This window comes from Tiliqua scincoides, chromosome 8 (assembly GCF_035046505.1).
Source record: "Tiliqua scincoides isolate rTilSci1 chromosome 8, rTilSci1.hap2, whole genome shotgun sequence".
NCBI lineage: Eukaryota > Metazoa > Chordata > Lepidosauria > Squamata > Scincidae > Tiliqua > Tiliqua scincoides.
This window is the reverse complement of record NC_089828.1, coordinates 9,936,383-9,949,624: the sequence shown is the minus strand read 5'-3', so window position 1 is coordinate 9,949,624 and position 13,242 is coordinate 9,936,383. Positions and strand designations below refer to the sequence as shown.

At 48.2% G+C, this 13,242-nt stretch overlaps 2 protein-coding genes across 3 annotated transcripts in view; both read right to left on the bottom strand.

Annotated features, from left to right (window-relative positions):
• Window positions 1-6,575, bottom strand: part of CEMIP (cell migration inducing hyaluronidase 1) — a 152,139-nt gene extending 145,564 nt beyond the window's left edge. The window contains exon 1 of one of the 2 annotated variants that reach the window (XM_066635509.1): window positions 6,549-6,575. The gene's annotated coding sequence lies outside the window, so the exon portion shown is untranslated. Of the gene's footprint in view, window positions 1-5,708; window positions 6,292-6,548 lie in introns of those variants that run through there. The other variant, XM_066635510.1, reaches the window with a different exon arrangement.
• The window catches only part of LOC136658627 (cell surface hyaluronidase-like), an 89,237-nt gene that overhangs the window by 66,776 nt on the left and 9,219 nt on the right, over window positions 1-13,242 (bottom strand). Inside the window, exons 2-5 of the mRNA XM_066635417.1 lie at window positions 6,549-6,812; window positions 5,051-5,343; window positions 4,788-4,931; window positions 1,907-2,465 (exon numbers count right to left, since the gene is read on the bottom strand). Of these exons, the coding sequence (XP_066491514.1) occupies window positions 1,907-2,465; window positions 4,788-4,931; window positions 5,051-5,343; window positions 6,549-6,812 (1,260 nt within the window). The remainder of the gene's footprint in view (window positions 1-1,906; window positions 2,466-4,787; window positions 4,932-5,050; window positions 5,344-6,548; window positions 6,813-13,242) is intronic.

Sequence of the window (13,242 nt, the reverse complement as noted above, 5' to 3'; positions counted from 1 at the left end):
GGGAGGAGGAAGAGGAGGCAGCAGCCTTAGGGAGGATAGCAGTGGTGCAACATGCCTTTCTAGCGCCACCCCCTTGACCCTGGCACTTGACTGAGGACCCCCTATTCCTAACCTTTTTCTGTTTAAGGTAAGATAATATGTCCTGATAGAGACCAGCATGATTCTATACATATATACTCAGAAGTAAGTTCCACTGAGTTCAATGGGACTTGCTTCCAAGTAAGTGTATATAGGATTAAGTTACAGTCCTATGCACACTTACCTGAAGCAAGTCCCATTGAACTCAGTGGGACTTCTGAGTATACATTAATAGGATTGTGCTGCCAATAAATGCAGTTGACATTTTATGCTATTTTCAAAGAACACACATGTGCAAAGTATGGTTTGGACTACAAGTGCACCTACTTTGAGGAAACGGGAAAGTGATTGGCCAGCTACCTATGCCACGTTGGACTGAAAGATGGGTTCTGGAACTTCGGATTAAGGGTGGAAACATCCAACCCCAACTGAGCACAACAGACTGTGCTGCCTGCCACCTGTGGAACTGGTCTTGCAATCTTAGTCATGAAACATGGCCAGAGCTGCAAACCTTAGATGCACATTTCATCTCAATCTGATTAGCTTAGGCAAAGTTCCCAGAAGGGGATGTTCAGCCTGTTTAAGCCATTTCTGCCCAACACTGCATATACACAACAGGGACCAAATGTGTACACCTGTGGGCTGAGCAAAAATGGGTTAATGCAAAACTGGTAAGCAGCTGAGAGACTGAACTGGATTATTGTAACATCACATTGTGCATCTTGTCTGCAGTGTTAAGTGGAGAAACTGGCCAGAGGTGTAAGTAGAAGTTTCAGCTTTGAAGTCATACATGTTTGGTGCAAACTTCTGAGGCATGAGAAAGTGGAAAGCCTTCTTGCATGACATCCAATTGCTACAAAAAACTTGGCAGGGACAGCGATACAACTGTTAGGAAAAGAGCCCGGGAGCTGTCCATGGTTTCCCTACAGGTTTCCAATCAAGCGGTTCTGCAAATGTTACTGCTATCCCTATGAAAGCTTAGCCTTGAGAGTATGGATTAAAACACTTTGCTGCAGAACCCCCAATGCTGCTATCACTGAACATTCCTAGACCCTCTCATTTGAAGCACCCCTAAACCCCAAAGTTGAAATTGCCTGTATATCGATTAAGAGACGAGACTATACAAAAGGCCCTATCATCTCATTAAACCAGGAAGCATCACAGATACCAGAAATGGAGGTCAATGGTCCTGACCTATCAAACCAAAACCATCATCACCAACACAGCCCTTCGGCCAACTAGCAAATCAAGTCAAGTTTCTTGCTTATTGACGTTGTGTTATTTGCCAACAAGACTGAAGAACTCAGCAGCTTTAATAGTTAATAGCCAAGATAACACCAGATGTACCATTTTACAAACGTTAATAAAAAATAGCAAATGCAAAATAAAACGAGCAACATGATAATGATCTAACATGTAGCTCATACCCTTGGGACCCACAGGGGCATTAGTAGGTCTTTACAAATGAACTCACCAGGGATGACTGCCCCATGCCTCAGGTAAAGACTACTTCTCTCCTCTGCACCAGTGGATAGTTAAATACTCCATGCTCGCAAATAAATAACTAAATATTCCAGTAGTGAATTAAGGGCCCAATCCTATCCAACTTTCCAGCACTGGTGCAACCGCAATGCAGCCCCAAGGTAAGGGAGCAAAAGTTCCCATACCTTGATGCCTTCCTACCACAGGATGCAGTGCACACCCCACTGGCATGGCTGACCCAGCCCTGGAAAATTGGATAGGATTCGGCCATAAGTCATCCCTGATCTAAGGATCTGACAAAGTCATAGCATGACATGCAGGCAAAAAGCCAAACTTTAAAACTTACCTGTATCCTAGATGCATGATGACTTGACTGTGTAGCAGGTTCTTGAGAAAGAGTCGGGTCTCCGGAGTTAGGCTCTTAGCGGCAGAATCGCCTACCGCAATGGCTACCGCTTTGCCTGGAGACTGCCGGGCAAGGAATTCCCTCAATCTCTGGCTTTCATCGACAAGGAGGTGGGTGTCAAAGCGATCAGCAGCCACCACCTGGGCCGTGTTTGCATCAACAATCCGGACATTGAGGCCGCGGCTACTCCAGTGCTTTTCAGAGGTATATGGACCATACTGGAGCCCACCTGGATACAAGGTTTTGTCCAGAAGAGTCCAAGAACGAGGTTTCTTGCCGTGCAACTCCAAAATCCCTCCTCTGCCCACTCCCAAAAATTTCTTGCCATACTGATCCACATCCACTCCTTCGGTAGATTTGCCATATAGGGAGATGGTGAGCTTGGAGCGGTAGGGACACTGCGCAGAACCAGCATACAGCCCCCCACCGCTCTCCAAGAGGATGCTGCGGGCCCTTAAAGTGATGGGCTGCTCTGGGTTATCTGCAAACACTAAAATTCCTGGAACAGAAGCAGAGCAACAGCAGTCTAATGTATGAACATAGGAAGCAGTCTGATTTCAAGACCACAGCTGGACTGGTCCGTCTCACTCACTGTTACCTACACTGGCTGGCAGTAGCTCTCTGGCGTTTTAGATAAGAGTCTTTCCCAGCCCCACATGGAGATGCGAGGAACTGAACCGCAGACCCTCTACATCAGGGATTCTTAACTAGGGGCATCCATACTCCTTGGGGTATGGTAACCAAATGGTGGGGGGGGGGAGGTAATGAAACTCAATCTCTGAGCAATTTTTAGAAATCATAGTTATTAACCATCACCATTATCAGTACGGATTGAAGTATTCTGTTTCTAGCAACCTACGTGTAAAGTAAAACCAAACTACTGACATATTTTGAAGTCACACTGGCATCTACAAGATTGGCGATGATGATTCTGACAGACTGGCAAAGGGGGTATGGGGACATATGGGGCGAATCGGTAATCATAAAATGGATAAGAAATCCTGTTCTACATGCAAAAGCTCTTTCACTAAGCTCTACTGTATTGACTTGGATATACCATCCCAGCATCCCTGGAGGGGAAAGGACTGTCAAAATCTCTTATCTGCCTAATGTGATTCATTTTTTAAAGAAAGGGACAGAGGCCACATGCCTTTAACAACTACATAACCCAAGAAGTGCCGGCATCTGTTGGGTTTCTACCTATTAGGCTGCTTGCTCAAAATCTCTGTCCACAGCAGACAAGGCCCATGGAGCAGCTTCTAACTTGAGTCAGGAGACCAGACACCCGTTTGAAACTGCCCACGCAATCGCTTCAAAGAAGGTGAAGGACAGAAAACACACACGGGCTGCAGGCATGGCGATCCCTCCTTGCATCAGACTCAAAGAGTCTGCCTCTTCCAGCCTCTTAAATCTCCTAACAGATTTATTAAGGTTTAAGCAAACTCCAGCCTGATTAGTAGCCATGTCTGACAAAACAGGCTCCAGTTCAAGGCATTGACTGACCCAATAAATCCGATAGGTGCCATGAGACACCTTTTTTTTTTTGCATTTCCTGGCAAGTAAAATGACTCTATCCCTCCCCCCCAACCTTCTCTCAGCAATAAACTATCTGAAAAACGCCTTTGCCTCTTAATTCCATTGTCACCACTTGTTATACAGGTATGCACTTCAGCGCAGTGGTGCAGCTAGAGGGGTGCAAAGCACTATATTTTGCAGGGAGCCTCAATGTGCCATGAAAGTGCCCCCCCCTTAAGAGCCATTCCAGGCTGCTAGAGCAAAACAGAGGCATATGCTTAGTGCTTTGCACCCCTCTAGCTACACTACTACTTCAGCAATAAAAGAAAGGCCCCCCCCCTCCACTCTTTTGCCTCTCAAATTGCAAGTACAGCATCATAAGATTTAAGGGCCTCCAGGGATATAACCAACCTGAACTACCTTCCAGCCAGGCAGCTACTGTTTACAGCAATCATTGCAAAGAGTCTGATGGCATATGCGATGATTGTGACAATGAGGACTAGAGGACTCACTGATCGGGTAAATCTGCTCATTTTTTAAAACAAGACTTTTTCACTTGGATCTGAATTAAAGTTACTTTAAGTGTCCCTAGACTGCACCATCCTCCTTCTCCTCTCCCCCTTCACTCCTTCTGCCAGAGATTTAGACTGTCCCGCTTATTAAGGAGCAAGCTCACCAAACTCAGGGCCCAATCCTATCCAATTTTCCATTGCCAGTGCAGCTGTGCCAATGGGGCATGCACTGCATCCTGTGGCGGGGACACAGTCTTGGAGGCCCCCTTAAGGTATGGGAACATTTATTTCCTTACCATGGGGCTGCACTGCAGTTGCACTGGTGCTGGAAAGTTGGATAGGATTGGGCCCTCAGTGGACTTTTTTTCCCTTCCAAGTATATACATAAAGACGAGGGGGGATTGGCCAGCATCAGTAACACTGGATACAAGTTGAGTCAAAAATAAGTTCTACAAACCCCATCCTCTAACCCACACTAATTCAAGCCAGGGGGGATTGGCCAGTATCAGTGCCACTGGATGCAAGTTGACTCGGAGGCAAGTTCTACAAACCCCATCCTCTAACCTGCACTAATTCGAGCGGGGGGGGGGGATTGGCCAGCATCAGTGGCATCAGATGCAAGTTGACTCCGTGGTAAGTCGAGCCCAATTTTCCAAATAAAATCAATAAATAAAGGCTTCTCCCCCCCCCCAGCTCTGTAATCCGATCTCTGCACATTGAATCCAAACTTCCCCCCCCCCCCCCACACACACACACACCACGCTGTACCCCGAGATAAACGTTTGGCCCCTTACCTCCGCCCTGGATCAGCAAGGAATCCAAGGTGGCGGAGCTCTCCAAGCGCCAGGCGTCCCCCGGGCCCAGGACGGCGGAGCGGCTGGCGTTGTGTCCCGGGCTCCAGGGCTCCAGGTGCGGTGCGATCTCCTCGGGGCAGCTCCCTGCGAAGAGAGAGCCAGGTTGCCAGCCTCGACCCGCGGGCTGACAGGGGCGAGGCAAGAGCAGCCCCCCCAGGGCTGCCTTGCCCAGGCGGGGCCAGAGAAGGAGGTGCGGTACCCACCTTGGTGCGCGCTGCAGGTCCGCTCCAGGGGTCGGGGCTGGCCGGGGAAGGGGGCGGCGAGGGGCCTCCTCCTGCTGCCGCCTCCCGAGGGAGCAGCAGCACCCCCGGATCCCCCGCGATCGCCGGGCAGGAGAGCGGCAGCAGCATCCCGGGTGCCCCGGAGGCTCCTCGGAGGACGATCCCAGCGGCGGTCAGCGCCAAGCACGTGGCGGAGGCGGCAGCGGCGCCTACTGGTCAGCGCGTCCGGGTCGTGCCTACCTGTAGCTGCAGTCCAGGCCCGCCTCCAGCACCCTCTGCAAAAGCTGGTTCGGATCGTGATTAGCAGCACTGCGGAGATGCACCCCCAGAACGCGCGGGGAGAGTCATCACCACATCTGCGCGGTGCGCGGGGAGGCAGGGGAGGCTTCTGCCTCCCCACCGGATTCCTTCGAGGGAGCTCTGTGAGCATCATCATTAGCAACCCTGCTGGAGATCACTTTGTGCACCTCCAGAACAAGAGGAGAGTCCTCATCATCACCTCTATTCAGTTCCAGGAACTTACGGGGGGGGGGGAAGGGGATGCTTCTGCCTCCCCACCGCTCAGCCTCCCTGGGAGCTCTGTGAGCATCCCTGCGGGAGGTGGCTTTGTGCACCCCCACAACGCGCGGAGAGTTCTCACCATAACACCTGTTACGCAGGGACCTGCGCGGATGGGGAAGCAGGAGAGGCAGCGCCTCCCCACAGGAGTCCTTCGGAAAGAGCCTCGGCAGTGCGAGGCGCGCGAGTAATCACAACCCACTCTGGTGGGCCCTGCCTCCCCACCCACCGCTCATCCCTGCTCATTTCTCTCCCCTCCACGACAACCCATCTGCCAACAAACATCCGCCAGTCCCAGCAGCATCCTTGCAGCCCGATCTTCTGCACGTCCAGTCAGAAGTAAGTCCCATTAGAGTCAATGGGGCTCACTCCCAGGAAAGTGTGGAGAGGACTGCAGCCTGAGAGTCCAAGCCTAAGCATGTCTGCTCAGAAGTAAGTCCCATTAGAATCAATGGGGCTCACTCCCAGGAAAATGTGGATAGAATTGCTGCCTGAGAGTCCCATCCCAGCCACGTCTACTGAGAAGTCTCATTAGAGTCAATGGGGCTTACACCCAGGAAAGTGTGGAGAAGATTGCAGCCTCAGAGCCCAAGCCCAGCCATGTCTACTCAGAAGTAAGTCCCATTAGAGTCAATAGGGCTTACTCCCAGGAAAGTGTGGCGAGGATTGCAGCCTCAGAGCCCAAGCCCAGCCATGTCTACTCAGAAGTAAGTCCCATTAGAGTCAATAGGGCTTACTCCCAGGAAAGTGTGGAGAGGATTGCAGCCTGAGCCCCTACGGCTAGCCATGACTCCTCAGATGTAAGTCCCTTCGAGTCAACGGGGCTTCCTCCCAGCCTCGGTCTTTCCAGGAAGCCCTTCGCAAGAGCGCCTCCTGGCGCCGGCGCCTCTCCAAGCCTCCTGGACGGTCTGCGGCTTCTTACCTGGAGAGCTTCGGCTCCGCGCCGGGCTCTGCTGGGCTCCCACTGCAGGCGGGGGTTCCTGCGCGATCGGGGAAGCGGGGCTGGGCTGGCCTCTGAGAGCGCCGCGTGCCGGCTTTTCCCCCTCCGCTTCCACCAGCCTCCCTATTTATCGGCGCGCTGCGAGCCGCGCTGTTGACACCAGCTGAGCACCGGCTCCTCCTCCTCCTCCTCCCCGGCCCGTGACGCTGCTCGCATTCTGGGCATTCCGCGGGCTGCTGGCGCCGTCTGCCAAGGAGGTGGGGGGGAGAAGGCACAACCCCCCCCCCCAAACAAAGGGGGCCAGCCCAAGTGCTGATGGCTCCACTTCTCTCTCCCACGACGGCTAAACTGCTTATTTCTTGACCCAGTGTGTCATTAGTCCTTGGAACTCCTTGCCACCGGATGTGGTGATGGCATCTGGCCAGCATGCCTCAGAAAGGGGATGGCACAGATTGGAGGTGGAAGTCTGTGGAACTTCTTGCCACTGAAAGTTTGTGGAACTGCCTGCCATCTGTGAAGGGGAGGGGGGAGAAGGAGCAACCCCCCCCAAATAAAGGGGGGCAGCCCAAGTGCTGATGGCTCCACTTCTCTCCCCACATGGTTAAACTGCTTATTTCTTGACCCAGTGTGTCATTAGTCCTTGGAACCCCTTGTCACTGGATGTAGTAATGGCATCTGGCCTGAATGCCTTGGAAAGGGGATGGGATGGATTGGTGGAGGAATCCTGTGCTACTCCTTGCCACCGGATGTGGTGATGGCATTGATGCCTTCCCTTGCACCTGACATTCTACAACCAGGAGGTTGGAAACGTACCCATCACGGTACCTGTAATGGGCTTTCCCTCCATCAGTCTCAGAGTCACACTCAAGGTGACTAACAAGACCGCTGAGAGCCGTATGTTCTGTGATTCTGCTACCCCTTTCTAAAGCCGTCTAAGCCAGTGCCCATCACACCTGACAGTGGTGAATGCCACTAAATTAACTATTGTACAAAAATACACTTTTTTCATCTGTCCTGAACCTACAGCTGATCAATTTCACTGGGCGTCCCCAAGTTCCCAAATCATTGGGTGTCCCCAAAACATCAAGGTTTATGATGAGAGGAAGAAAAATCTTGTCACCACTCTCTCAACTCAATGGCTCTTATTTCTGAGAAACCATGATCAGGATTGCAGTGTGAGGCTGCAATCCTATGTACTTTTGTCTGGGTGCATATCTTTTATGCATAGCCACATATGGTCTTTAAAAGACCTATGCATAGGTCTTTTAAAGCATATCTGATGTTGGAGTTTTGGGCTAAAGTTGCCTTCTGCATTTGAAAACTAATCATGTAACTTAGCATTTATATTGTGCTTTCACACTTAGTTTGCTGTGAAGGAGGACAGGGCTGCACAGAACAATGACAAGCTCACTCCCTGGCAGATCTTCAGGTAAGACAGGGAAAGACCTGGGAGCCTGGGAGCTAGGGCACTGTAGACCAGTGGTTCTCACACATTTAGCACTGGGACCCACTTTTTAGAATGAGAATCTGTCAGGACCCACCAGATGTCATTACTGAAAGTGACATCATCAAGCAGGACAATTTTTAACAATCCAAGGCTGCAATCCTACCCACACCTACCCAGGAGTAAGTCCCATTTACTATCATTGTTAAAAGAATACACACAGTAGCTTGTTAAAAGTACAGGTCTGTAACATTTCCCCAAATGCAGTCATATACCATGGTAGCATAAAGTAATATATTAAAAATAAAACATTAAAATTAATGGGGACCCACCTCAAAATGGCTTGCAACCCACCTAGTGGGTCCCAACCCACAGTTTGAGAAACACTGCATAGACAATCCTGGGCTAGATGGATCAGTAGCAAAGGGTGCCCTACATGCATCTTGGAACTCTATAAAATGAACATTTTTATCCCCATATTTCAGATGGGGAGGGGTGCTCAAAGGGAAGTGAGCTCAAGCAGTGGCAGGATTCAAACCAGGGACTTCCAGATTCATAGCCATTGATTTGCCCCACTATACCAACTCTAAAGTACCAAACCATTCATAAACAACCTACAATGCAATCCTATGTATGTTTGCTTGGCAGCAAGACTCACTCAACTCAATGGCTTTTATTTCTGAGAAACCATGATCAGGATTGCAGTGTGAGGCTGCAATCCTATGTACTTTTGTCTGGGTGAAAGCCTCATCAAACACAGTGGAACTTACTTGCAAGTGTTTGCATTGCAAGCCCTTTTTTTCTTCCATGGCAAAAAAAAACCCCAAACACTTTAGCCTCTCCTAGTGCAAGCGCTCCAACCCTGCTTGGTCAGTTTAGGGCTGCGTCTGAACTCTAGTCTGATCTCTGCAATGAAGCAACATGTACCATCCTCTACAATGAGAAAGGACATACCAGCTCTTCATTTGTCCAACCTGCTGTTTTGTTTAGAAGGGAAAAAAAAATTCCAGTGAAGATGCAACTTTTTCTGGCAATGGAAAGATTGCAATGAAGCAATACAGAAGAATTTTTCCAAGACTTAAATTACTCAAACTATATACACAGAGGATACTTGGGGGCGATAGAGTAGGGGGAGATAGTCATGGTCCTCGGGGAGGGTGCCAGTGTGGTTACAACGTTAGACTAGTGTGTTGAAATCTGCACTCAAGGGGGTGATCCTAGACCAGTCACATTCCTTCAGCCTGACCTCTCTCCCAAGGCTGTCGTGAGGATAAAGTGTGTATGAAAAAATGGAAGAGAAAGTTAACTAATAGTCTCACACATGCTAAGTATCTGTTTGAAGTTATGCTTGCAAAAATGCGATTTCCAGCAGGAAATCATTGTCCAATTACCCTGTATATTTCCTTTGCATCAAAACCTGCTTCTTCCATCAGTCCATCTAGCTCAAAATTCTAGTTCCGCACAGGTGTCTTTCCCAGCCCTACCTGGAGATGCCAAGGATTGAACCTGGGAACTTCTCAGGCACAGCAAGTGTCCTGCCACTGAACTACAAGCCCGCCCCTCTTGTCCATTTCACCACAGCATTAGAAGTAACCTTTTTCCCCACTGCCAAATTGTTTTTACTGTTCAGAGGAGAGCAGGGATGGCTTTGCTGGATCAGACCAGGGTTCCTCTAATGTAGCATTCCAAAAGCAACAGGCAGATACCCCTAGGAAGCTCATAAGCAACAGGTCACCCATGTTTGGTGCTTTGTTCCCAGCATTTGGTCCTCAAGAATTAGAGTGCCTCTAAATATGGAGGTTCCACAAAGCTAGCATGGTGAACAGTCCTTGTTAGACTTGTCCACCATTATTAAAATTAGTTGTATTACATATATTTATATACGGTACACCTTTTCCAAATCAGAAGTTGCACTAAGCAGTTCACCATTTAAAAAGTGTACAGTAGAAAATGGACAAATAACAAACACAGACAAAACTAGCTGTAACAAGTCAAACTAAAATAATCATGCCAGCCACAGCAAGTGACCCAGTCAGAAATTACAGGTAACTAGTAAAACATCAGGCTAATCAATCTGTTAAGAGCTAAGCAGAGCAGTTGTGTTTTTAGGGGTATGCATTGTGGGGGCCTGACAGACCTCTTTGGGGAAAAGATTCCATAAGAAAAGCACCACCACCAAAAAGGCCCTGTTTCTGGTTTCTGCCAGCTGAATTTGCGTCAGTGCCAGGTCCAGAGAGCAGGGATTGAGAAGGTGACCCAAGGGCCTAGGCAGCTCATATGAGTGACAGCAGTCAATCATTTGCCTACTCCTTAAAAAAAATAAGCCTAAACTAGTACCTGTCACATTTTGTAGTAGCAAATTTCATAATCCAGTTAAATGCGTTGTGTAAATAAGGCCTTTCCCCCTTTTTACTTGTCGTGAACTTGCTCTCAGTCAATTTCATTGGCAGCCCCCAAATGTCTTGGGTCATGAGAGAGAGAGAGAGAGAGAGAGAGAGAGAGAGAGAGAGAGAGAGAGAGAGAGCGCATTATTTTTCCACTCCTGTCAAAATTTTATAGATCTCTATTGTATAAGTTCAACATTAACCTCTACAGAACCACTGATGTCTCCAGGTAAAAATAAATGAGGGGCGTGAAAGGGGTAATGTGCATTTCTGGGACCTCTGAAAGAAAGACAATGCATTTCAAATTAATGTTCCCATCTTAAACACAAGTGGAACTGGCCCTATGAGGGCATGCTCTTTATAGAGATTGATTGATGATGATAAGGAAAAGCATCTGAGTGTGTCCAAAGTGCCTTTCCTTCAACCAAGATCCAGCAATGGGACTGGTGAAGTGGGGGAGAGCTATTTGTTGCTTGTCCCTTCCTCTGGTTGTGCCCAAGTCTTCAACACAGCCTGTCTCTTGACAGTATCAAGGGAGGAGAACTTCACAGCATCATTTTAACCATTTGGAAAGAGCAACAATATCTGTTCCACCCTAGCACCTCAAAGAGGTCTTTTAGACACGGTAGGAGCTGGCCATATATGGTTGCCATTTTGCTCTAGTCTTGAGGCCCAGTCTCAGTAACCTTCCATAGCTCAAGTTTGCCTGGGCAGTCATTTTTAAGTTCAACCTAAAGATGTTCAACCTACTGATAAAGATCCAAGTCTATAAAGGTGCTAGAATCGATCAAGCTAAAGGAACGGATGGTTAAAGTGTCACTCACCTAAGTGTGAAGAGCAGGTCAGAGAGGAGTCAGCCCACAGTGACCTAACCCACCTCTGTCACTTCACAGGAAGGAGATTAACATGTCAGCGGCTATTTTTTATTAAGGCTAACCAAGGGACTTTCCAGAAATCAGAACTCATGAGATCACTCTGCCATTTGGGCTTTTAAAAGAATTGGCACCCAATGTAAAGTGAAGTGACTTCCACTTCCATCGTCCAACATCATGGGATGAGGTTGGTTGGTCTTCTTTCAAGATGGCCACTGGGGAGAATACCCAAAATTGGTTTAATGGCCAATACCTTACTCATTCGTCTGACTGATTTCACAGGACTCTCTCCTGTAGAGACTTATGCTTGTTTTAGGACATGGGAATTAGAAGTGCACCAAGATACTAAGATCTGAGGTTTCCTTTATATGAAATATGGGGGAAATGGCTGTAAATTCTTTGACATTGTGATGTTTTAGCCTACTCTTAGTCTCACTGATTTCAGTGGGGCTTATTCTCAAGCGAGGGCCCAATTCTATCCAATTTTCCAGTGCCGGTGCAGCCATGCCAATGGGGTGTGCACTGCATCCTGTGGTGGGGAGGCTGTTCACAGAGGCCTCCTTTGTTCCCTTATCTCAGGGCTGCATTGCAGTTGCAGCAGTGCTGGAAAGTTGGATAGGATTGAGCTCTGAGTCTACACAGGACTGAAGCCTTTGGTCTGGTTCGTTGAATCACATACAGAATTTTTTTGTTTGTTTGTTTTTGCTTTGTTATTTTTTATTTTTTTGAATAAGTAACCCCACTCCCTGCAGCCTGAAATGGTTCAATGTTGATTGTATAAACTAGAACCTGAATAGGTTGTAGTCCAGGGGTGTCAAACTCATTTCATACGGCTGGTCAAATAGCATTCATGATGCCTGCTGAGGGCCGGAAGTGATGTCATTAAGCAGGTATTGATGTCATTAAGCATGTCATGATCAGAAAAAAGCACTTTTTTCTCCCATAGGAACTCATTAGCTGCAAATAACATGCTAGTCTTGATCATATTTTCAAGAACTGGAAGAGCCCAATTATCATACGGGCTGCCCTTTCAGCAGTGACACCAGCACAGCTCATCAGCTGATGATGAGCCCAAGGACTGGCTAAAGAGCTTCCGCGGGCCACATCCGGCCCACGGGCCTTAGGTTTGACACTCTTGTTCTAGTCAGTGCTTGTATTACTAGGGGATTAGAGGGGGCATAGAACCCTTAACGACTGCTTTTAAAAGACTGCAGGAGGACATGATTGGCCTAATAAGGGGGGGGCAGACAAGGGGGAGAGCTTGTGAATTTATCTCCTATCTTTAGGTCCTATCTTTTTCCTCCATTATTTATTTGTTTTGAAAAAAGTTGTCCTGTTTTTTTCAGATAACTGAAATGAGGGTAACAACCAATAAAACAAAATATTCAAAATATACAGATTATTTGGGCCTGGGTTCTAGCAAGGGGTGTCCCTTAATGAGAATAATAATAATAATAATAATAAACAGGTATTTATATACCGCCTTTCTTGGTCTTTATTCAAGACTTTATTCAAGGCGGTTTACATAGGCAGGCTGATTAAATCCCCGTAGGGATTTTTACAATTGAAAGAAGGTTCTATCTTTCAAGAACCACAACTGTCCAGGTGTTTCACTCTGATCTGGTTTCACATTCTGGCCTCCTTCTCCCACGCTCAGAGCAGATGGAATCGCTCGGCTTCAGCTTGTCAGCTGCTTCAAGGTCGCACGGTGCCGGTGGCCTCGAACTGGCGACCTTGTGAATGTTATCTTCAGGCAGTCGGAGGCTCTACCCTCTAGACCAGACCTCCTGCCCATTGTGAGAACCACCACCCATTGTGTAATTCTAAGGAAACTGGAGCACCTTCCCAAGATGCCCGTCTTGCAAAAGCTAAAAAATTCACACAGAACTGGAGAGGTGGGACCGTCTTTGGATGCAAACGTTTTCCTCTCTGGTCCACTCCCTCCTGACTGGCCTCCGGTTTCCTCCCTTTTGCCC